Source organism: Phodopus roborovskii, unplaced genomic scaffold, assembly GCF_943737965.1.
Source record: "Phodopus roborovskii unplaced genomic scaffold, PHOROB, whole genome shotgun sequence".
NCBI classification, from domain to species: domain Eukaryota; kingdom Metazoa; phylum Chordata; class Mammalia; order Rodentia; family Cricetidae; genus Phodopus; species Phodopus roborovskii.
This window is the reverse complement of record NW_026125397.1, coordinates 24463804-24488216: the sequence shown is the minus strand read 5'-3', so window position 1 is coordinate 24488216 and position 24413 is coordinate 24463804. Positions and strand designations below refer to the sequence as shown.

Here is a 24413-nt window from a genome sequence, read left to right as displayed (position 1 = left end):
GGGGCGCTCCCATCTGCCCATCTCAGAACCAAGGGCCAAACTCTCCCGCCTGCTCCACCCATTCAGGCGCATGCAGCACCACGCATCTGAATGGCTCTCGGGTCTCAGAGCTCCCCCTTAGCACCTGAGGTTAAGCAATCGAGGGAGCAGCCCAGGGACCTCACCCTCAGCAGGGACACTGCTGCAGTCTGGTTTTCTCAACCTAAAAGGAGTCTTTCAAAGAGCCTCCCAGAGAGGGGGAAAAAAGAAGGTCGCCCACTCTGGAAGGACACAGTCGGGTGCCGGGAGAGGAGTAGGAGTCGTGGCCACCACGGACCCCACTGTAACAGGGAAGGGCAGCAAGGTGGCCCCAGCTGCTGGGCCTACGCTGTGACCTGAGCCAGGGTTCTCAGAGTCTAAGGCCAAGGGCTCTCTAGTTTGCTAAGGTCTTTCCAGTTCCCTACTGGTCAAAAATGCAATTTAAAATAGATAATTATATACCAATAGTCAATTTGAAGAAGAAAAAAAAACTAAGTATATGAAGTTTTAGGGGTTCTGGTTATTTTGCATTTTAAAGGGCCTTTGTAAATTATCTAATCTCTCCTTAATGGGTTCCCTAGGGTAGAAGGTTTCATCTCATGGTAGAGTGCTTGCCTGGCAACTACAAAGCCCTCAGTTCAGTCCCCAGCACCAACATGTGAAATAAAATAAGAATGGGTCTCCCGATACTGACTGTGCAGCGAGACTTCAAGACTCAGCCAGCTCAACGGGAGACGGGCAGCGTTGGCAGGCTCTTCAGGGTGTTAGCTGGCCGAGGCGGAGCATGAGGCAGATAAGCAGCCATGGCCAAGACAGATGTTTCTCCATTGATAAACAACAAGAGTTAGATCCCCCTTGTCCCACTCACCATGTAACAAAACCAGAGACCCTGAGCCCTCCTCCTCTTCGCCTTTCCTCCTCTCTTTCTTCCCCGCCAGAAAAATCGCAGCGCCTGCTTTCTACTTTGTTTCCTGGGGAAATGGCAGCTGGGAGTTGGGAATGGATGTCTCGCGCAAACCCTTTAGAAGCCAAATGGGCATCATTTAACCTCTGCTGCCTTCAAAGAAAGGATCTGAGATGGCTTAAGAGATTGTGTATGAGAAGTAGCAGTCACTAAGGAGAAGAATGGGGCGCTCGCTGGTAGAGAGAGTAAGGAGGGAGCAAACACATCTCTGAGGAAGCTTGGACGCGGTCAGATCTGGCCTTCAGGCAGGGTGGGTGGGCTGGCCTGGGCGTGGCAGATGGCCCACCCGCAAAGCACCAAAGCACAGGCCTGGGGCCATCCTGGCTCAGCTCCATGCTGAGTTTTTATTGGATTTAAACTGTGGGTTTTTATTGGGTTTAAGGTTTTCACTTTCTTCGTTCATAGGAAAGGCGCTCAAGAGTTGGAGTGAAGTTCAGAGTAAGGTTTGGAACTCATCCTTCTAATCACTGTAGCCCTTCCCCCAGCTTCCCACTTTCCTCCTCCTTCCCAGAAGTCTCTTCAGTGGGAAACTTGGTCCCTTTTCCCTCTGGGTTTCATTCACCCAGTTGCCAGAAACTAGTACTGAAAAGCCTTTCTTTTGTTTTTCTTTTTTCTTCTCTCTCTCACTCTCTCTCTCTCTCTCTCTCTCTCTCTCTCTCAGGCAGGGTTTCTCTGTAACAATCCTGTCTGGCCTGGAACTCACTTTGTAGACCAGCAGGCTGGCCTTGAACTCACTGAGATCTGCCTGCCTCTGCCTCCCAAATGCTGGGATTAAAGGCTTGTGCCACCACCATCCAGAGACCAAAAAAGCTTTAAGAAATGGATTATGGGATTGGAGAGATGTCCCAGAAGTTAAAAACACTTGCTACACTTATAGAAGACCCAGGTTCACTTCCCAACACCCATGTGGTGGCTCACAAGAGTGGGTAACTCTAGTTCCAGAGAATCTAATCCCCTCTGTCCTCTGTGGCCACCAGGAACTTACAAAGTGTACACACAGGCATGCACAGAAACACTCAGACATAAAAGTAAATAAACCCTGGGAAGGAAGGAAGGGCTTGGTACAACAGAGGGCCTCCTCGTGGGAGAGGGGAAAGCAATGATTGTATGTGTGTGGAATGTATTTATATATAATAATGACAAATCACACACACACAATGCTTGCAGAGGGAGAGGCTTGAGCAAGGGAGTGTTGACACAGAAGAGGCACTGGCCAGTCACTACGCCATCTGTACAGAGAAGTGGACCCAGCTGGGCCCGGCAGGTGAACGCAAGGCTACCCGGTAGTTAAGGAGGGCATGGTGAGCGAGGGGGTGTGGTCAAAGGCAGGATTTGGGAGGGGATGAGCACGGTGTGTGCAGGAGCTGAATTTGGAGGCGTGGACAAGAGAGTGAGGGGCCGGTAGGATGGGGATGTTGTCCGGTGGCTTTGGGAAGTTAGGGAAGGGGGCGTCCCTCATCGCAGTGAGGGGCTTTGATGAGAGCTGGTCATGAAGTAGCAACAAAAAAAAAAAAAAGTTATGGTTGGGGGTCAGCACAACAGGAGGGACTGTATTCAAGGATCTCAGCGCTAGGAAGGCTGAGAGGCACCTTCAGACTCAAGTGCCCAGGTGCCTGGCTATTTCTACAGGGGAATGGGGGGGGGGGCTGGCTCAAGTGCTCTGTTTCACAGCAGCCTTGGCCTGGAATTGGTAGGGCTGTGTATTAGTTGTGCAGAGCCCCACCCTTAGCTCCATAGATGCGGACCCGGGTAAGAGGGGGGGGGAGTGGGAGGGGTGGGGAGGGCCCATGGTCCACTGGAATGTTCAAGCAGTTTATTTCCCTGATGGTTTGTGACGTGGAAGCCTTCAAGAAAGAACTTAGGAGCCAAGTACAAATGCTTTGTCTGCATCCATTTGAAACATCTGCAAATCTTCTGATTTCGACATAATCAATTGTATTTTAATCAACTATATTTCACTTACTTGATACAAAGGGAATGAGGGCACCCGCCATCTCGTTACATTCTTTCTTGTTTATTTGGCTTGGTTGTTGTTGTTGTTGTGTTTTTGTTTTTGTTTTGAGGCATGGTATCTTAGCCCAGGGCAGGCCTCAGACTCTGCAGTCAGTCGAGGCTGGCCTTGAGTCCCTGAACCTCCTGTCTCCACCCCACCCCCCAACCCTGACATTCCAGGTGCATTCCAGGTTTCGTTGTGAAAAGGTGCGTGGTGCCAACAGAAATGCCTTACATCTGCACAGAGCTTTACTGTGTACATAAACCATTCCTACATCTCTTACAGTCCATACATACCAGCACCCAGAAGGGACCAGGGCAGCCCACTTTGCCTCCCACACAGGAGGATATAAGGGGTTGAGGGTGAGTGGCCGTCCTAATCACGTCAAAGTGAAGGCAGCCAGACTCCGCCCTCAGGCCACGCTCCCTCCTCTGCACCTCTGGGAGAAGCTCTTCAGTAAGGGGACAGACAGAGCCACCCTGTGCACTGGACGCCAGCAATGCCACCCACACACCCCGTTACCCCTTCCCATCTCCCAATGATCTAGACAGCCAGTCAGTACCACCCCACCCCGAGGTGGCGGTGCCGGGGGGGGGGTGAACGAGGAAGCCAGCCAGGCTGGAGTAGGGGGACTGGGTGACTTGCTGTGAGTCCCATGGGGAAAGATCACACTGACAAGCAAAAATCACTAGACAAGATATAATCACCATTACACATTTCCCAGGTTGCTCTCTTCTTGACCCTCAGAAAAAAGCTGAAAGCAAAAAGCTCTCTTGAAAAAGACTTTTAACAAAATGCGCTAAATTTGTTAAGAACTCAGTATTTGCCTCCGAATAAAATGAGTCTAAAAGTCTTACATAACTATTGGCTCCGCCACTTTTCAGTGTCATGCAGAAGGGTTTTCAGTGGAAGCTGGAGCTGGGTGTAGGGACACACACCCGTAATCTCGGGCAGGAGGGTCAGAAGTTAAGGTCAGCCACAGCTACAGAGCAAGTGCGAGCTACCCAGGTCAGCCTGGGCTACACGGGATCCTGTCTCAAAGCAACCATCAGGGGCAACAACAGGGGCTGGTGACAGGGCTCAGTGGGTAAAGGCACTTGCCAGCAAGCCTGAGGCCGGGAATCCTGACCCTGGACCTCACAGGGCAGAAACAGAGCTGACTCCCACAGCTGCTCTCAGACTTCTGCACGGGCTATAGGTCATGTGCATACCCCTCCCCACAGGGTATGCACACACACACACACACACACACACACACACACACACAATAAATACATAATAAATAAATAAATGTAATAAAGATTAAAAAAAAAAAAAAAAAGGATTTGGAGTGGGAAGGTTCTAATACGCAGTGTTGTCCTGTCCGAAAGAGTCAGTCAAAGACAAGATGGTACTGTTTAACTCTGGGGGGTCTGGTAAACTATTTTACTTAAAAACATTAATATTCCATCTACATGTAGCCCGGGGCTGGCCTTAAACTTGTAACCCTTGTGTCTCATCTCCCTTGTGCTGAGATTATAGTCATGCCCCCACACCAGGTAGTCCTCCCTTGTTCTCGGTTGAACTGACTTACATCCCTACTCCCCACCCCCCCATCCCACCCCCAGAGGGCACCAGGAGGCTTGGGGTTTCCTAGTGGCCTTACCCTGCTTTTAAGCTTTAAGAAAATGACGCGAGCACACGTTCTCCTAGACAACTGCGACTTTGAGAAACTTGGCCGACTCACCGCTGACGAGAAGCAAGCTCCTGCACACCGGGGCCTTCCCCCTGCTCTGCTCAGTGACGGGGCAGTACATGGATGACAAGGACGTCTGTACCAATGTTGCCAGAATCTTTAGGTATGTACACTAAGACGGCGAAGACGCCTCGTTAAAAATGCTGCACTTGTTCGTTCCTGTAACCCCAGTATAAAGCCAGGTCGCCAAGGAAGAGGAAATGTCCAGTGAGGAATGGCCTCCACCAGACCGGCCTGTGGGCATGTCTTGATTAATGTGGGGTGGCTTGGCTGACTGTGGGAAGCACACCTGGGCAGGTAGGCCCGGACTATGTAAAAGGTAGACTGAGCAAGCTATGGGAGGCACGCACTAAACTGCGCCCGCCCCCCCAAGGTCTCTGCCTCAGTTCCTGCCTCCACGTTCCAGCTTGAGTTCCCACCCAGACGTCTGTTCCCTCAGCGATGGACTGTGATGGATGAGCCAGACAAGTCCCTTTCCTACCCCAAGTTGGTTTTAGTCAGTGTGGGACTCTTTTCCCCTTTTAAGTTCGCCTACAGACAGCTAACTTTGTGAATATAATTTAAAATACCCAATCCAAGCTGATTTCTTTTGCAAGCGTAATGCAGCTCCCAGGGTGTTGCCAGTCACCTAGCTCCTAGAAAGGCTGTGAGCTAAGCCTAATGTGTGTAATTACTCTGCTCGAATGTCTGCTTCGCCCCTTGGAGATAAAGAACGGTGGACCACAGAACATATCACAACGTTTGATGTACCGGGAATAGCACTACACTCAAGCGCTTTATCTCAAAAAGGAGATCGCTGATTCAAGTCTGATCTGGTTTAATTTGTAATCATTAGTTTTGAAAGGTCTCTGATGGGGATTAAAGGTAGATTGCTGGAGTATGGAGTTCGTTGGAAGATATTAATGCCGTAGAAAGACAGACAGACAGCATGGTGGGTGTAGTTTTACTCTTTGGAGGGGACCCACCACTCAGCTCCCAAGTAAATATACGGAGACTTGTTCTTACTTGATGCCTGGCCTTAGCTTGGCTTGTTTCTAGCCAGCTCTTCTAACCTGAATTACCCCAGTTCTCTCTAACTACGCTTTGCCCCTGGGCTTTTTACCTTTCTTTATATGATTTTCTTTCCTACCACCTCCATGGCTGGCTGGGAGGCTGGGTCTCTAGCGCCTGGCATCTTCCCCTCCTCCGTCTCCTTTTCTTGTCCCTTCCTTTTTATTCTCTGTCCGCCAGACCCACTATTTCCCTCTCCTGCCTCACTATTGGCCACTCAGCTCTTTATTAGACCAATCACCTGTTTTCAACTTTACAGAATTAACCAAATGCAACATAAAAGAATGTGGCGCACCTTTGCATCACTAAAACGAAGGTTCTACAATGTAAACAAATGTAGCACATCTTAAACTAATATTCCACAATAGAGGTGAGGCCTCAGAAGACAGGGATAAGAACCGGCATGGCACCGGAAGCCAGTCAGGCGCTCAGGTTCTGGGGCAGGAGTCAGGGAAGGAGTAGGGTAAGTGTGCAGTACCCCCTTTGGATGTAAACTCACTTCTCCAGGTGAAAAGCTCAGAAACCTAGAAGCCCGCAAGGTAGAGATGTTGACAGTGTTCAGTGGTGCTGTGGGTATGGGCCAGAGGGCAAAGCTGTTGCTGTTTGCCTGCAGGCCAGAAGAGGGCGCCAGCTCTCGTTACAGATGGCTGTGAGCCACCATGCTGTTGCTGGGAATTGAACTCAGGACCTCTGGAGGAGTAGCCAGTGCTCTTACCCTCTGAGCCTTCTCTCCAGCCCCTGGGCTGCTCGATTCTAACAGTGTATCCTCAGAATTTTCTGTCAGTTGTTTGGACTTGGGCTCGCACATGCACTAATCACGTTTGATGATCATTTGAATCTAGGTTGTTTGAAAGTATCTAGACGTTGATCAGTTTCAGAAATGCCTTTAAAATGTGCATTTACGTTTTTCCTTCTGTGTGCTTGGCCACCAGCCTTACAAGAAGGTTCCCCACTCCCGTCTACCTCTCGCTCTGAGGCTGGGTCATACTTTGTAGATCAAAATCCAGTTGTCTCACCTCAGCCTCCTAAGAGCTAAGATTACAGGTATGTGCCGCCTCGCCTGGCTTTTTAAAAATGATCCTTGAGACAATTCAACAAATATCTCCATAAAGATTTCACATCCTTTCAAGATTTATTCCCAGGCCCTTATGGAAAAGCTACTTCCTCATAGGCTATCCTGATGATTGTAAATATAATCAATATTTACCTATTAATTTTATAGTCAGGAATCTGGTTTATATTATCTAAGCTAATTGTCTGCAAATGAGAATGATTATTTTGTTTTTGCCAAAATAATGCAATTTTCCCTCCATCTCTTTTAAATTTTTCATCAATTAATTAATATGTTGAGATAGTCTCAGCCCATAGTGCAGGCTGTTCTTGAACTCTGGGTAACCCTGCCTCAGCCTCCCAAGTGTTTGGATTCTAAGTCTGAGCCATGACTAGCTCCCAACTTTTCTTTACCACATTGCCTAGGACTCTAATACAAGCCTGGCGGGAGCTGGCTGTCTCCTTCCTGTCTTTAGGGAATTATATTAGGATCTCACCAGCTAAGAATAGTTGTTATAGGCCCCCCCTCACCTCACTTTGGAGACAAAAATCCCAATACATAGACCAGACTGGCCTCTAACTCACAGGTGTCTATGTCCCTCTGCCTCCAGAGTGCTGGGATTGAAGATGTGCACGATTATGCCTGGCTTCTTAGATGCCACTTGAATGCCATAATAAAAAATTATCTGGCATTAAACCTAGTTGTAATTCATATACTTGCTTGGGATCCATTGATGATATGCATTAATTTTTCAGTCCATTAATGTAGTAAATTGCATTAGTGTGCGCGTGTGTGCGCGCACACGCGCATGCACATGGTGTAGTAATTGTGGAGTCAGAAGATAATCTCAAGGGTTGGCTCTGGTGTTGATTCTCATCTTGGACCTTGTTCGAGCCAGGCTCTCTCTTGTTTACTTCTCTACCGCCCATCCCCCATAGGAGTGCTGGGCTTACAGGCAGGCGGGTGCTCTGTTGCCCCTGGCTTCCATGTGGGGATCTGAACTCAGGTCTTCAGGCCTTTGGGGCAAGTGCTCTATCTGAGCAATCTCTCCAGTCCCTAGGTTTTCTTGTGGTAAGATGTCGTGCGCTATTCCAGACCTTTCTGAATGGCCAGTAAGTTACGCTGAAGGTCGCTTTTCCTTGTCATATTGTTTCTGTGTCTTCGGTTTTGAATTTATAGCACCGTCATACAATGAGTAGGAAAGTATAATCAAAGTGTGTGCGGACAGTGACTACTGGTTAAAGTACTAACAACCCCTTCTTTCCTCCTCCCCTCTCCCCCTCCCCCCTCTCCCCCCTCTCTCTTTCACCCCTCCCTCCCCCTCCCTCCCCCTCTCTCTGTCTCTCTCTCTCTTTCTCTCTCTCATCTCATCATATTGCCAGGCTAATTCCAAACTGCTGAACTCAGATGGTCCTCCTCCTTCTGTCTCCCAAGTAGACACGGCTACAGGGACTTGCCACTGTGGCTAGCTAATTCACCTATTTAAAGATTGCATATGCTGTCATGGTTTCCACTCGGTTCAGCTTCAGACGGCTTTTTGTTTTTTTAATGAGGATTTTTCCATTTTCCCCTAAGTTTTCAAGCTCAGGCAGAAAGCTGGCAGTTGTCTGAGACCAGCTTGGAGTATATAATAAGGTCCTGCTTCAGTGAATAAATAAATAAATAGATACAGTGTGTACCTCTGTTCTTGCCTGGCATGGAGAGGCCCCAGGTTCGGTTTCTAGTACATCAATAAATCTGTTTGTTTTAATTAGCTTTGTTGCTAATGATACAGTTTTATTTATTTTACTTGTTTGCAACTACATAAGGTACTTGCTGTATGCTGGACAATCCTCTAAGTACTCTCCAAGAACTAATCAAATAAATGTCATTATTGTCACCGTCATCCAATGTAGGAGGAACCTGAGGCACAGAGAAATAAATGCACCTGTTTTCCTGACATCATGCAACCATAGGTCACAGAGCTGCAGGTCACCTGACATCATACAGTCCATAGGTCACAGAGGTGCAGGTCATATGACATCATACAGTCCATAGGTCACAGAGCTGCAGGTCACCTGACATCATGCAACCATAGGTCACAGAGCTGCAGGTCATATGACATCATACAGTCCATAGGTCACAGAGCTGCAGGTCACCTGACATCATACAGTCCATAGGTCACAGAGCTGCAGGTCACATGACATCATGCAACCATAGGTCACAGAGCTGCAGGTCACCTGACATCATGCAACCATAGGTCACAGAGCTGCAGGTCATATGACATCATACAGTCCATAGGTCACAGAGCTGCAGGTCACCTGACATCATACAGTCCATAGGTCACAGAGCTGCAGGTCACCTGACATCATACAGTCCATAGGTCACAGAGCTGCAGGTCACATGACATCATGCAACCATAGGTCACAGAGCTGCAGGTCACCTGACATCATGCAACCATAGGTCACAGAGCTGCAGGTCATATGACATCATACAGTCCATAGGTCACAGAGCTGCAGGTCACCTGACATCATACAGTCCATAGGTCACAGAGCTGCAGGTCACATGACATCATGCAACCATAGGTCACAGAGCTGCAGGTCACCTGACATCATGCAACCATAGGTCACAGAGCTGCAGGTCATATGACATCATACAGTCCATAGGTCACAGAGCTGCAGGTCACCTGACATCATACAGTCCATAGGTCACAGAGCTGCAGGTCACCTGACATCATACAGTCCATAGGTCACAGAGCTGCAGGTCACATGACATCATGCAACCATAGGTCACAGAGCTGCAGGTCACCTGACATCATGCAACCATAGGTCACAGAGCTGCAGGTCATATGACATCATACAGTCCATAGGTCACAGAGCTGCAGGTCACCTGACATCATACAGTCCATAGGTCACAGAGCTGCAGGTCACATGACATCATGCAACCATAGGTCACAGAGCTGCAGGTCACCTGACATCATACAGTCCATAGGTCACAGAGCTGCAGGTCATATGACATCATACAGTCCATAGGTCACAGAGCTGCAGGTCATATGATATCATATAGTCCATAGGTCACAGAGCTGCAGGTCACATGACATCATGCAACCATAGGTCACAGAGCTGCAGGTCACATGACATCATGCAACCATAGGTCACAGAGCTGCAGTTCGAGTGAGGCATTTTTGACTGCAGAATTCACATTTTTTGTTTGTTTGTTTCTTCCTGTCGAGACAGGATTTCTCTGTGAAGCCCTGACTGTCCTAGAACTTGCTCTGTAGCCCAGGCTGGCCTTGAACTCAGACATCTGTCTGCTTCTGCTTCCTGAGTGCTGGGATTAAAGGCGTGTGCCACCACCACCTGGCTAGAATTCTCTCTTTTTACTCCCATATTATGTGGCCTCTTTGTTATTAAAATTGCTTTTCACGTTTGATTTTGGTTCTTTTTATTTTATTTTATTTTATTTATTTATTTATTTATTTTTTTTTTTTTGGTTTTTTTTAAATGTTTTTGATCGGTCTTGAGGAAGGTTTGATAGTCATTAGTTTTTTAGTATTTGAAAGATTTATTTTATGTATACTGTGAATGCCTGCATGTATGTATGTGCACCACGTGGGTGTCTGGTACCTCCCGGAAGTCAGAAAAAGCTGTTTCCTGTACAGGAGCTGGGGTTACAGGCTCAGCCACCATGTGGGCGCTGGGATCTGAGCCTGGGTCTCTTCAAGAATAGCAGTGCCCTTAACTGCTGAGTCATCTCTCCAGCCCCCAAACATTGGTCTTTGCAGAAAATTTTAACCCTTTCCTCCCCCAAAGTCTCTCTTGGTCATGGTGTTTATCATGGCCATAGGAGGCAAAGTAGGACGCTATACTGCCCCTTTTGGTAACCTGACCCAGGGGCTCATGCTTGCTAGACAAGCGTTTACCGCTGAGTGAAGCCCTCAACCCCACTAAAGGGGACTTAAAAAGTTCCCTCTGTCCTAGAGTCTAGAGCAGACAGCAAGCCTCTGTGTGTTTCCTCTGGACTTTGTAGACTAAACTTTATCTGTGTAATCTAACTGTAATCTTTGGACAATGAGTCAACCCATTTCTCTGAACTGAATGAGGTATTTCTGGACTTCCCTTCATGAGTTTGCATGCTCTGCATTGAGAGTTTTACTATGTGCACGTAAATGAAAAAAAAAAAAAAAAAAAAAAAAAAAAGGTTTATTCTTCTTTCCCCATTTGGCATTTCCCACAGCAAACTGACCTCTTACCGTGACTGCTGCTTGGCCCTGGCCAGCTATCCCAGATGCTACGCCTTGTTTCTGAGTCTCCTGAACAAACACCAGAAGGAACAGGTCAGTCGTGCATGGCTTTCTCCAGTGTCTTCCCTGTCTGTGCTGTGTTCAAGCCCAGGTTGAGTGAGTTTGTGTTTTTAACATATCAGTTCCTGCTAGAAGCTTCCGTCGGTGGAGACAGTGAACACCTGCAGGAGTCAAACAGAAAGTAATCTACTGCAGAATCTGTCTCCATGGTGTATGGTTGTTACTGGTGGTTCCTGATTTAGGGTTTGGACAGCAGGAATTTCCTTTGTCTTGGGAATTTACAGACTGCCTACATGAGTTGTCTTGGGGTGGGCATGAAGTGCGCCGGCTATTTCTGTAGAAGCCCCACTGAACTTCAGTCCAGGCTCATGGAATCATATGGGCAGAGCGAGGCCCGTCCGTCAGCATTTTTACAAGAACCATGGGGATTTAACACACAGGCAAAGCTTGGGACCTTGGCAGGCACCTTGAAGATCTTTTAGCCTTTAAATTCACTAATTCTTTGATCCTATTGTATTTTACAATGTGGGATTTCAAGATAAAGTGTTTGAGATTTATGTATGTATTGTGTATGTATGTATGTATGTATATGTTTGTATGTATGTGTGTATGTGTGAATGTATGTATGTGTATATGTATGTGTGTATGTATGTATGTTTGTGTGTATGTGTGTTTGTATGTATGTATGTGTGTATGTGTGTGTGTATGTGTGTATGCATGTGTGTGTATGACTGTGTACCACACACATGCAGGGACCCTAGGAAGCCAGAAGAGGCACTGGGTCCCCCGGAACTGGAGTTACACATCGTTGTGATATACCTGATATGGACCCTGGGAACTGAACCTGAGTCAGAGCAGCATGTGCTCTGCTGCCGAGGCGGCTCGCCCAGCCTCAAGATAAAGTATTGATGAAAGAACATAGCTTTAATGTGTAATACGATTTTTACATTCTAAAATTACATGTATTCACTTATTTATTATACATACACATGCGTGGAGTGAGGAAACAAATTGTAGCTGATTTCTTTTTCTACCAGATGGGACCCAGGAATTGAGATCAGATCATGTTTTGGCAGCAAGTTGCTTAACCCAACGAGTCTTCTCGCTAGGCTTATAGTTGTTTTCAGTTGATGAGCTTAGCCAAACACGGCACACGTCTGTATCCCTAGGACTTGAGAGGTGAGGGAGGAATATAAGTAGTTAAGAGGCCAACCTGGGCTACATGTAACTGTTCTAACAAAACAAGTGTTACAAATGACTTCTCTTTAATATATTTTTGTTACATGGCACAAATATTAACATTTTGACTATCTGTTAAATATAGTCTTCTTTTTTAAATTTTCTTATTTTACATATTGATCCCAGTTCCCCCTCCCTCCCTTCTTCCCTCCTATCCCATCCCCCCCCCACTCCACAGGGAGGGTGATGTCTTCCAGGAGGGCTCATCTAAATCTGTGAAGTCATTTGGAGTAGGGACTAGGACTTCTCTCCTGCCTCTAGGTTAAGGGAGTATCCCTCCATGGGGAACGTGCTCCCAAAGTCCTTTTGTGCACCAGGGATACATCCTGGTTCCACTCCAAGGTCCCTTAGACCCCATATTCAGGGGGTCTGAGTTAGTTCCAATGCTGGATTCCCAACTATCAGTCTGGGAGCCCATGAGCTCCTCCTTGTTCAGCTCAGCTGTCTCTGTGGGTTTCTGTAGCCTGGTCTTGTCCTCCCTCTCTGCATCTGGATTCCAGTTTGTCTCAGAGTTTATCTGTGGGTGTCTGCTTCTGTTTCCATCAGGTACTAGATGAGGGCTCCATGATGGTGGATAAGTTAGTCATCAATCTCATTATCAGGGAAGGGCATTTATGGCTTGCTCAAATTGTTAGTTGGGGTCAGTCTTGTAGGTCTCTGGACTTTCTCTAGGTTCAGTTTTCTTTTCAGACCTATAATAATGGCTCCCTCTTTTATGCTCTCTCTCTTCCACTCTCCTGTCTTCTATTCCTCCCCTGTCTCAATCTTCCTGGTCTCACATGCTCCTCTCCTCCCCTTCTCTTTCTCCTAACTCCCTCTCTACTCACTGCCCCTCCCCCACTCCCCATATGCTCAGAGGATCTTGTCCTTTTCCCCTTCTGTGAGGGACCTTGTGTGAATCTCTTAGAATCCTCCCTGTATCCTAGTTTCTCTGGCAGTATGAATTATAGGCTGGTGATCCTTTGCTCTATGTCTAAAATCCATATTTGAGTGAGTACATACCATGTTCCTCTTTTTGTGACTGGGTTACCTTCTTTTAATCACCCTTGTAAATGACTAAAGAGACATTTTTTCAAAACTCAGTATGTATTTATTTTGAACATTGGAAGTTTTTTGGGTTTTTGGTTTTTCCAGACAGGGTTTCTATGTGTAACAGTCCTGGCTGTCCTGGAACTTACTTTGTAGACCAGGCCGGCCTCACACTCTCCGAGATCTGCCTGCCTGTGTCTCCCTAGTATTGGGATTAAAGGTGTGCGCCACCAACGCCCTTCAAATGTGGCAAGTTCTTAACGGTCACTTGAGTCCCAGCAGCTCCAGGCCAGTAGCTGAGTCTCTTGTAGACCCGATTATATTCATCCAAAGCTTTGCCTCTGTGTCAGGCCCAGGCCACCTTAAAGCACGCACCCTATCAGCACCAAATGGAACTGAATTTAATTTTTCTAGCCAAGTACTTCTGTCGAAAAATGACTAAATTTGTCAGCTTACATTATTTCAGCCATTTACCATTGTGCTCTTAGTGATAGAGAAATTTCTGTCACTGCCTCAATTTGAAGACAAGACCTTGCTGAATTCTCACGTTAAAACCCGAAATACAAATATTTATTTATTTGCCTATGCACACACATTGTGGGGGATGTCACACACATATGAGAGAGATGGACAGAAGCCAGTGAAGCAGGAAACAGAGGGCAGCGGGCAGAGGCAGACGGAGCCTTGCTGTGTAGCCCAGGCTGGCCCAGAACTCCTGCCTCAGCCCCCCCCACACACACACCCCAAGCATGCCACCATGCGCTGCACTGAGTTCTCCCCTTCTATTTGAGCAACAAACCCTTCACATGCGTGCTTTGCTTTTCTATGAACTGTAGCCTTTCGAAGACTTCAGGATACGAGAATGTCTCACGTCAGATGTCATAGGGTTTTTATTGCTGTGAAGAGACACCATGACCATGGCAACTCTTATAAGGGAAACATTTAATGGAGTGTGGCTCGCTCACAGTTTCAGAGGTTCAGGCCATTATGACCATGATGGGTAGCATGGCTGTGTGCAGGCAGACGTGGTATTGGAACTGAGAGCATTATGTTATTTTTTTTTTCCAAGCAGCAGGAAGTCAACTGATAGCCACACTGAGGGAAGCTTGAGAAAGAGACCCCCAAAGCCCGCCCCCAGAGCAGCACACTTCCTCCCACAAGGCCACACCTCCGAACAGTGCCATTCCCTTGGGGGGCCATTTTCTCTCAGACCACCACTTCAGACAATACGTGAACGTGCTTTAAAGCATTCACAACTTGTCCACCAAAACTTTCCCAATTTAAATTTTATAAACTAAACTATCTTTGTGTTCTGACTGTAATCTTTGCACAGTGAATCAACCCAAGGATAAAACTTGTTATCTTGGATGTTTTTTTTTTTTTTTCTTTCCCCTTTGCATTTGGGGGAGGAGGAAAGGACTGTGTTTAAGTGCACTCCCACACGTGTGCCTGCAGGGGTCAGGGGTCATAGGTCAGTGCCGGGCATCCTGTCCTCTACTGCTGTCCACCTTGCGTTTTTGAGACCCGAGCTTTCGCAGAACCTGGAGCTCACTGATTGGCTAGGCTGGTTGCCAGCACAACCCCACCCCCACGTGTCCAGTGCTGGGACTAAAAGCGTGTGCCACCTCGTGCAGCTGTGTAAGCGGGTGCTGGGGACCTGAACCCGGGCTCTCGTTCTTGCGCAGCAAGCACGTCACCCACAGAGCCATCTCCTAAGCCCCGGGAGTTTCTTTTTTTAAGGAACAAGAAAAGATAGAAAACATAGTTTATTATAGCCTGCAAAGAAGTCTTTTTAGGTGTTATGCTCAAAGGGGGGTTTTTGCACTTTATCTTGGAATTGAATTTTATGGTCTCTGTAATTTTACTCTCCCATGGTTGTTATTTTTACTGTGTAAGAGGCTGCGGGAACCTGCCATGCGGCTTACCTCACAGTGTGCTGCCATCATTGTTATTTTTACTGCACAGGTTTTGGTCTTGGGTGACCCAGATGACTGAGCTGGAGAAGATCTCTTTCTGCCTTGTGTTAGGGTTTTCAGGGTCTGAGGACACGATGGCTCAGAAGAGAGCAGCTTTCTGCATCAGCACCAGAACTGGGCTTTTCCAGCACTGATGTAAGGGCCAGTGCCATGGTGTCCCCTGCGGTCCCAGTACCGGGCAGGCAGGGGCAGGCATCTCTAGGGTGAGTCTGGTTACCTAGACTTGCTAAATTGGTGAGCTCTGAGCTCAAGAGAGGGAACCAGCCTCAGTAAGAAGGTGAAGAGTCATTGAGGAAGATGGTGGATGTCACCCACTGACATTCACATGTATGCACACACGTGCATGGAGCCACACACTTGTGAACATGCACATACACACACTCACCACACATACATACCACACACATGACTCACACATACCATACACCGGTTAATTTAAGTTAAAAGAGCTAGCCAGAAAAGGGCTAAGCTAAGGATGAGCATTCAAAACTAGTAAGTCTCCATGTCACAACTGGGAGCTGGTTTGTGGCCCGAAAAGAAAAAGCCTGGCATACGCCCCCAGCGATGTACCTTCTCCAACAAGGCCACACCTCCCTCTCCTTCTGTCTGTTAGGGTTTCTATTGCTGTGAGGAAACACCATGACCACAGCAGCTCTTATAAAGGAAGACATTTAATTTCGGCGGCTTACATTTGCAGAGGTTCAGTCCATTATCTTCATGGCAGGATTTGGTGACCCTGCAGGCAGACGTGGTCTGGAGAAGGGGCTGAGAGTTTTTCATCGGGATCCAAAGGCAGAAGCAGCAGCGGCTGTGTGCCACACTGAGCATAGCTTAAACGTGGGAGACCTCAAAGTCCACCCCCAAAGTGACACACTTCCTCCAACAAGGCCACACCTACTCCCCAAAGCCATATCTCCTTATAGCTGGGTCTTTCTTTGGGCCACTAGCTCCCAAATAATGACACAGAGACATTATTATTATGAAAACATATCCTTAGCTTAGGCTTGTTCCCAGCTAGCTCTATAACTTAAATTAACCCATTCATATTAATCTCCCTCTGCCATGTGGCTCGTTACCTCTCTTCCACACTGTATACCCGGCTTCCTTCCACATCTCACTGGCTAATCTCCATGCCTCAGATTCTTTCCGGAGTTCCTATCTCTGCCTGGAGGTCCTGTCTGTCATTTCCTGCCTAGCTACTGGCCGTGCAGCTCTTTATTAAACCAATCAGAAGGTGTCTATGCAGGCAAGGTAAAACAGTGACACATTTTCACACAGAGTGATCAAATATACCACAGTACCTCCTAATACTGCCACTGCCTGTGGGGTCATTTTCTTTCAAACCACCACTGATGGGAGATGTCCTTCTATAAATATGTTTCTCTTATTGGTTAATGAATAAAGTCCTGTTGGCCAACAGGAAGGCAAGATAGGCGGGACTAGGAGACAAGGAGGATTCTGGGAGATGTAGTAGAGAGAAGTAGAGGTCGTGAGAGGATTAGAGGTCCAGACTCTCTCTGGTAAAACCACATGGAAACACTAATCTATCAATCTAGATAGAAATTGGTTAATATATAAGACAGAGCTAGCCAATAATAAACGCTAGTAACTGGCCAACATCTTTATATCTAATACAGCATCTCTGTGTGTTATTTGGGGCTGGCGCGGCTGTGGGACCAGGCTGGTGGGAAACTGCTCATAACACACCACACCTTCTCAAAAACAAACATTCTTCCAACTGGGGACCGAGTATTTAAAATATACACCTATGAGAGTTATTCTCATTCAAACCACCATAGTATCTAACCCACAAATATTATTCTAATATTCTTATTTCAGTGCCCATTTGGTCCCTAAGCAGCATGGGGGGGTCTGTACTCTTCACTTCTGAATAGGACGTGGCTCATTACCAAGAGCCATGTTAAAATGAAATTTTAAAAAAAAACATTTATAGATGTATGTGTTTAAATTTCTCTCTCTCTCTCTCTCTCATTTTGTTTTTTATATTTTGAGACAGGTTTCTCTGTGTGGCCCTGGCTGTCCTGGAACTCTTTCTGTAGACCAGGCTGGCCTAGAACTCACAGAGATCCACCTGCCTCTGCCAGAATTAAAAGCATGGGCCACCACCACATGGCTCAAATATTTTTTTTGACATGTGATCTTGCTATGTAACTTTGATAGCATGATGGAACCCACCAAGCTGGCATTGAACAGGCAATCTTTCTGTCTCTACCTCCAGAGTACTGGGATTACAAGTGTGCAGCCCATACAATCTGAAATCTAAAACACATACCTCTAGTCCTAGCACTAGGGAAGCTGAGGCAGGAGGATCATGAGTTAGATATCAGCCTGATACAGAGTGAGTCCCCCAGAAACCACCCCAAAAAAGCTTCATACTGACAAATGCCACCTACCCACGAATCCCTGAAATTCACCTTATCGTGGTGGGGGATGGGGACATCAGGGAGCTGCTCAGGAAACCCCTGCCTGTAACTTCCACAGCACACTGAGAGGGAAATCCTGTTTAGAACCCGGGCTCACTTCTGTTGGGAGATGTGAAATATTTCTTCCCATCTGCCACTGTTTTTGTTACAGGGGAAAAAGAGAAATTTTATGAGAAAGTACCAAAAGCAAGCATTTGCCCTGTTGCTAAGTCTGACCCTAGTGTTTAGAGCTTTCAAAGTGGAGGATTTCACTTGCTTTGTTTTGAGACAGGGTTTCTCTGTGTAGCATGGAGCTTTGTAGGCCAGGTTGGCCTCGAACCTACCTCTGCCTCAAGTACTGGGATTAAAGGCATGTCCGACACTACCCAGCTAGATTTCACTTGTAATATCTCTACAGCTGTGCTTCGAGAATGATGTAATAAGTGTGTGAATTGGTATGATTTTGTAAGTCGGCACTATAAAAATAAGACAGTAAGGATTAAAGCGGAGAGGTGTTCAGTGGTTTCTCAGTTTAATCCCGGGCTCCACACTTGGCTATCCTTGGAAGGACTCTCTTGGAAGCTTTGAAATTGCAGGTTCCTGGGCCCCACACTGGGTGGCTCCAATGGAGGTTTGAGGGAACCCACACACCCGTTTCTGAGGCCCGCAGCAGCTTGCCAAAGGCATAGCACAAATGGTTGGGGGGGTGGTCCCTATGACCCATCCTTCAGTGGGTGCACTGACTTTACAGAAGCCTCCAGAGGTCTTCAGTGGGATCCTCAGATCACCCTGACCGAGGGTGTGTGTCAAAGTAGGAAGCAAGGGACAAGCCAGCCACCTGGACTTCTCCAGAAAATGGCCAGGCTGTCTCTTTTGCCTTTGCATGGGCAGCTGATAGTTTCTGGTCTGTTTGCTCTATGTGTGTATTGTGTGTGTGTGTGTGTGTGTGTGTGTGTGTGTGTGTGTGTGTGTTTTGGGGTGGGGGCATGTTAAACAAGCACTCTAGCATGGAGTCTACCCCCAGCTTGAGACAGCTTCTCAGGGAAACAAGATGTTATGTTATATTATGTTACATTAGACTCTCCTCCCAATTTTCTCTGCCAGACTTTTGTCAAAACAAGTTGTCCTGGGACCAGCTGCCATCCTTGGCAGGCATGCAGCACCAATCAGCGTAACTCACTCAGGAGGCATGGGATGGGGCCCTCGGGACCCTCAGAAGGACCTGTCCAGGGGAGGGCAAGTGGACCAGAGTTAGCTAGACAAGCCTCCAGTTTTTGATGTGTGAAGTTAAGCAGGACCCTTTTGTCACTCAAACGATCCAGTGTCCCTGGAGATTTTCCTCTTTGAGAGAGCACAGTAGAGACACATCTGGCCCTTGTAAGTTTGCACAGACATATTTGAGAGTTGCCGTTATTCCTCTTTGGCAGCCCGTCTTACGCCCAGCCCTGGGTGAAGTGGGCTCTGTCTGTATTTGGTGGTGCCTGGGCTCTACAGCTGGGGAGGCGGGGCGTGGTGGCAGGGGGAGTCTGGTTCAACCATCTCTCCAAAAGCTCTCCTCCCCAGCTTTCAGAGTGGACCTCCACAGGGACAACAAGGGAAAGAAACATCTTCAACCAGCAACTCTGTGGTTAGTTTGTTCAAGCTCCAAGACACAGTCAGGTCTCAACTGGCACAAAGCAGACAGAAACAGAGTTGTCATCCGCTTGACTCAAAGCCATGCTTTCCAGTTAGGTAAGGGTTCCCATCAAGATCCAATTAAATGACAAATCTTGTTGAAGACATAGGCACACATTGTCTGCTTTATGGTGTAAATTGCGGTTGCTGCAAACCAAATGTGCAAACAGATGGGCCTAATAAGGGAAAGGAGCAAGCCGCGTTGCTGAAGCAGGGCTGGCTTCTGAGGAGTCTCTGATGTCAGTGCTACCGCATTTAGAAGCTCAGCAAAATGCGCGTGGGCTTGGTTTTTTTGGAAGAACATGAAGGGATTTCCCCCATCTCTTCTGTAAATATCTACTGGGCAAGCGATCTGGTAGAAGGCCTGAAAAGATTTATGTAAGGGTGACATCCTTTTGCAAAAGGTCACTCACAGTTCAAAAAGAACAACCCTTATCTCCATTAGCATTCGGTCACCATTAGCCCGCTCTCCCTCTCTCTCTCTCTCTCTCTCCACTTTAGATAGGGTGAATTCCTTTCCTTTTTTTCTTTTTTAAACAGAACTAGCAGATGCATGCTCGCTGGCAGAGTTTTGCAAACACTGGCGGTGCTGCAATCACCAGACCGGTCCTTGCTTGGGCCATATTTCAAGGCAGCCTCTTGCCCCTGTAATTCCATCTAGACCTGTAGGGTAAGGGTCCCTCCAGCCAGGCCTGCAGGGTGAGCGTCGATCTGGACAGCGAGGGCATTGTGTTGTGGGAGGAGAGACCTGCAATGGCTGCAGACGGGGGCTGGAAGAAAAAGCTTCCCACCCCTCCCCTCTCTAGCCCTGGTGCTACCCAGGCATTTAGCAGCAGCGCTGTGCGTCCCCACCCCAGCCCACCCGAAACCTCTTTGCAGCTGTGGAGGACTGGTTGGGAAGGCGGCTCCCCCCCCTCCCCCTCCCCCCTGGTGTCTCTGTGTGGCAACTTGCTCCCACTGGCTCTCTGCCTCCTCCCTGGCAGGAGCGTGCCCCTTGGCTGCCTTCCCCGTCTCTCTGCAGGCACATTCCCAGTGGGCGCTGAGTGAGTGAGCTGGGGAGAGCAGGCTGATGAGCATTTGGCTGAGCTTGCCCCTTGATCAGCCTCGCCCTTGTTCTGTACCCCGGACCTGACCCAGCAGCCACCGAGGGCCTGAGCTTGCTCATTCTTTCCAGCCCCTGCTGCTCTCCGTCCTTCTGGAGCCTGCTTTTGCCCTGCTGGGCACAGAACCCAAACGCCTTCGCCTTCGTGGCTGTGGCTCAACAAGGAGGGCCCAGCACAGCAAACTTTCTACCCGTATCCTGGCAGTTTGGAGCGGCAGCCGCAGTCAGAGGCAGAGAGCATGGGTGCTCGCTAAATAATTGCTGGCAGGGTGGATAGGTGGCCATCTCTGCCTCAAACATGATCCGCTTAGGTCCTGTGGCATCTCAGACTGGTCTGCTCTTGACATTTGTTAGCCTCTCAGGCCAGCTTGTTTCCATCCCTAGTGCGTTTCCCCAGCAGTCTGCAGCCTGTCTTTGGTGACACGTATTTAGTCTCCAGCCACCTGTAAGCTCACATACTGGGTAGGTTTTATTTAAAGGTGGAAAGTTGGATAAATAAAGCCAACGGGAGATGCAGACTCAACCCCGAGATGTGGGGAATTTTACCCAGAGTTTAAATCAGGAGAACGGGTGGGGGGTGGGGTGGCGCATCTTGATCACCTCTCTGATTAAGGGCATTTCCTTTAAGTGTAACCCTTTTGTTGCTGTTCAGCTTTGGTTTCTTAGAGGCAGGGTTTCTTTGAGCAGCCTTGGCTGCCTGGCAACTAGCTCTTGTGGACCAGGCTGGCCTCAAGCTCACAGAGATCCGCCTGCCTCTGCCTCCCGGGTGCTGGGATTAAAGGCGTGCGCCACCAATGCCTGGATAAACTTTCTAAAGTGGTTTCCCAAGCTGGGTAGGAGAGGAGCCAGCAGAATGGCCATCAGTCCTCCTGTGGTCAGCATCGGGCACAGAGCTATTTTAGGGTGCCGTGGCGTGTGGAGGGTGTGAGCATCGTGGGCTTACTCACTCTTGCTGCCAGTGGGTGGGAGCCTCGTGGGGTGAAGCGCCGGTGATCACACGGGACAGATGGCACACTGGATGCTACTTCATGGCGACACAATAGGCAGGGGGCGTTTTTTTGAGCAGAGAGAAGAGGTTCCAAGTCCTGCAGTGCACAGACAGGCCAGCAGGGGCACCCTTCACAAGAGAAGAGAGCCAGCTTCAGAGGTTGGTGCAGGATGCCTTAGGGGCCAAGTGTGGTGGTACACACCCTTTGTCTCAGTACTCAGAAGGCTCTTTTCCTGGCTGTGTGTGTCTGTGTCTGTGTCTGTGTGTGTGTGTGTGTGTGTGTCTGTGTCTGTGTCTGTGTGTGTCTGTGTGTGTGTGTGTCTGTCTGTGTGTGTGTGTGTCTGTCTGTGTGTGTGTGTGTCTGTGTGTGTGTGTGTGTGTCTGTGTCTGTCTGTGTGTGTGTCTGTGTGTCTGTCTGTGTGTGTCTGTCTGTGTGTGTGTGTGTGTGTGTCTGTGTCTGTCTGTGTGTGTGTGTGTGTCTGTGTGTGTGTGTCTGTGTGTGTGTGTCTGTGTGTGTCTGTGTGTGTGTGTCTGTGTGTGTCTGTGTGTGTGTGTGTCTGTGTGTGTCTGTGTCTGTTTTTGTGTGTGTGTGTGTGTGTGTCTGTGTGTGTGTGTGTCTGTCTGTGTGTGTGTGTCTGTGTGTTGAGTTCCAATACAGCCAGGACCATGTAGAGAGACCCTGTCTCAAATCCCCACCCCTAAAAATAATGCCTCAGGGCCGGGGGATTGGGAATTGAGGGTAGTGGGGAATGAGGTATTGGAGTCCATCAATGTGCTCCAAATAGTTTTTCAGGCCCTGTGTTGTCCCTCACCAGTGGGGTCTCTGGACACCTCAGTTTCCATAACCCCAGAGTAAGGGTGACAAGCTCCTGTTGGCTTTGGGCCAACATCTCCCACATGGAAGGTAATGCCCACAGTAGCCGCCGTCACCGCCGCCGCCCCGGCCGCCACAGATCATCAGCTGTGCCCTCTTCTGTGTTCTGCCCCAGCCCCAGCTAATATTTATAATTTGTGGGGCCCGTAAAGTCTAAGCAAGTGCACTCCCTGAGCCTTAGGGCACGCCATGTTGACCTGAAGGACAGGGATGTGTGGGGAGGACCCGGCTCTCATGACGGGTGCTCCTGCGCGTGTGTCCACTGGTTGACTGTAGCTGCTGACAGTTGTTTTCAGCAAACTCGGAAAGCTGGTTGATAACTGCCTTCTCCACGGGTGAAAACCTCGCCCGACTCACCTTCATCTTGCTGTCTCAGAGCCACGCAATGGTGGTGTGGATGCGCACCATCGTGTTGGCTTAGCACAAATACTGTAAAGTTGGAGGGCTGTTCTCCGAGACTGAAAGAAGGGTTGGAGAGCAGGGTGTTGGCGGAAACGTTCCCTGTTGTGAAACTGGTCGTTGTTGGCGTACTCTCGGCAGGTGGTTATGGGTTTCCAGTTTTGGTTTTGGGTTCTGTGTTTACTCCAAGAGGTGCTTTGTATGCTTCAGGTGGGCTGGCCTGGGAAGCAGTAGTTCACCGCTGGGCAGGCCTGGTTTGGGGCTGGAAAGGCAGTGCCCAGGCCACGTTCGGTGAGGCCACGACCTTGCGGGAGACCTTTGACAACTTCAGTCTGAAGGTGAGCCACACAAGCGTGGCGAGTGTGGGAACAGCCTTCCAGGAGACTGACTCTGTTTTGGACTGTTCTGTACTCTTGGCTCCTTGGAAAACCATATTTGAGAAGGTGGGAACAAAAGGCGCCTCAGTCCAAGGACAGAAACAGTGACAGGAGCAGTTGGCGGAAGCTGGGGGCTGCAAACGGCGCAATCTGTCACCCCCGTTTGTTGCTCTTGCATGCCATGCTTCGGTTGGCACGGCCGCTGCCAGGAACCACCCCCTCCCTTTCCATCCGAAGGCAGGAAGAGAGCATTGTGACAGCGTTAACTCTTCCCGCCCTCCAGCCACTTCGAGCGGAGACATCTACGCCACGCCACGACCCACACAGACGGTAGAATAAAAAATATTTAGACGTGGCAAGGACCCAGGGGGAGTTTCGGGGAAAGTAACACTTGGGTCTGTCCAGATGAATTCTCGGGTTCTGGAATAAACGCCCCTGGCGGCTGAGCGCCAGGGGTAGGTGGAGGAAATACCACAGGGACCCAGGGAGAGGGGGAGCAAGAAGACAAGGAAAGGAGACACCGAGGGGTCTTCCCAAAAGCAGCAGTGACACTTGGGGAATAAATGGGTTAGTCCTGACAATGGTTTAGCAACATGAATAAGCTATTTGTTAAATCCCCCAGACGACGTTTTAAATCACTCACACTGCCTCTGCTGTCTGCTTTAATGTTCCCTCTCCGGGTAGCAGAGCACCACAGGGGAGCTGCTGTGGAAATGGGGGCGGGGCTTGATGCCTGGGATAAGATGCTGGGAACAGCTTCGTCCAGATGTCAGAGGTCGAAGGTCAGCGCCAGGTTCATGTGTGGTCTAGTAAGCCCTGTTTGCAGGTTAGTTTTGTCACAAGCTAGGGTCACCTGGCAAGAGAGAACCTCATGAGCCTCATGAGAAAAGACAGGCCTGCCTCCGTGGGGCTGTAGGCAAGCCCATGGGGCGTTTTCTTAATTGATAACGGAAGTGAGAGGGCCTAGCCTACTGTGGCGATGCCACTGCTGGGCTGGTGGCCCTGGGAGGTGTAAGTGACTGAGCCCGGAGCTGGTGGCTCACACCTTTAGTCCCAGCACTGGGGAGGCAGAGGCAGGAGGGTCTCTGTGAGCTCGAGGCCAGCATGGTCTACAGAGGGAGAGTTCCAGGACAGGCTCCAAAGCTACACAGAGAAACCCTGTCTGGAAAAACCAAAAGGAAGAGAGGGAGGGAGCGAGGGAGGGAGGGAGGAAGGAAGGAAGGGTGACTGAATTGAGCA

The 24413-nt window shown here is 48.7% G+C and overlaps 1 protein-coding gene across 1 annotated transcript in view; it reads left to right on the top strand.

Moving 5' to 3' along the window:
- Positions 1-24413, top strand: part of Armc2 (armadillo repeat containing 2) — a 92164-nt gene that overhangs the window by 51187 nt on the left and 16564 nt on the right. The window contains 2 exon segments of the mRNA XM_051175575.1: positions 4668-4813; positions 11027-11126. Of these exon segments, the coding sequence (XP_051031532.1) occupies positions 4668-4813; positions 11027-11126 (246 nt within the window).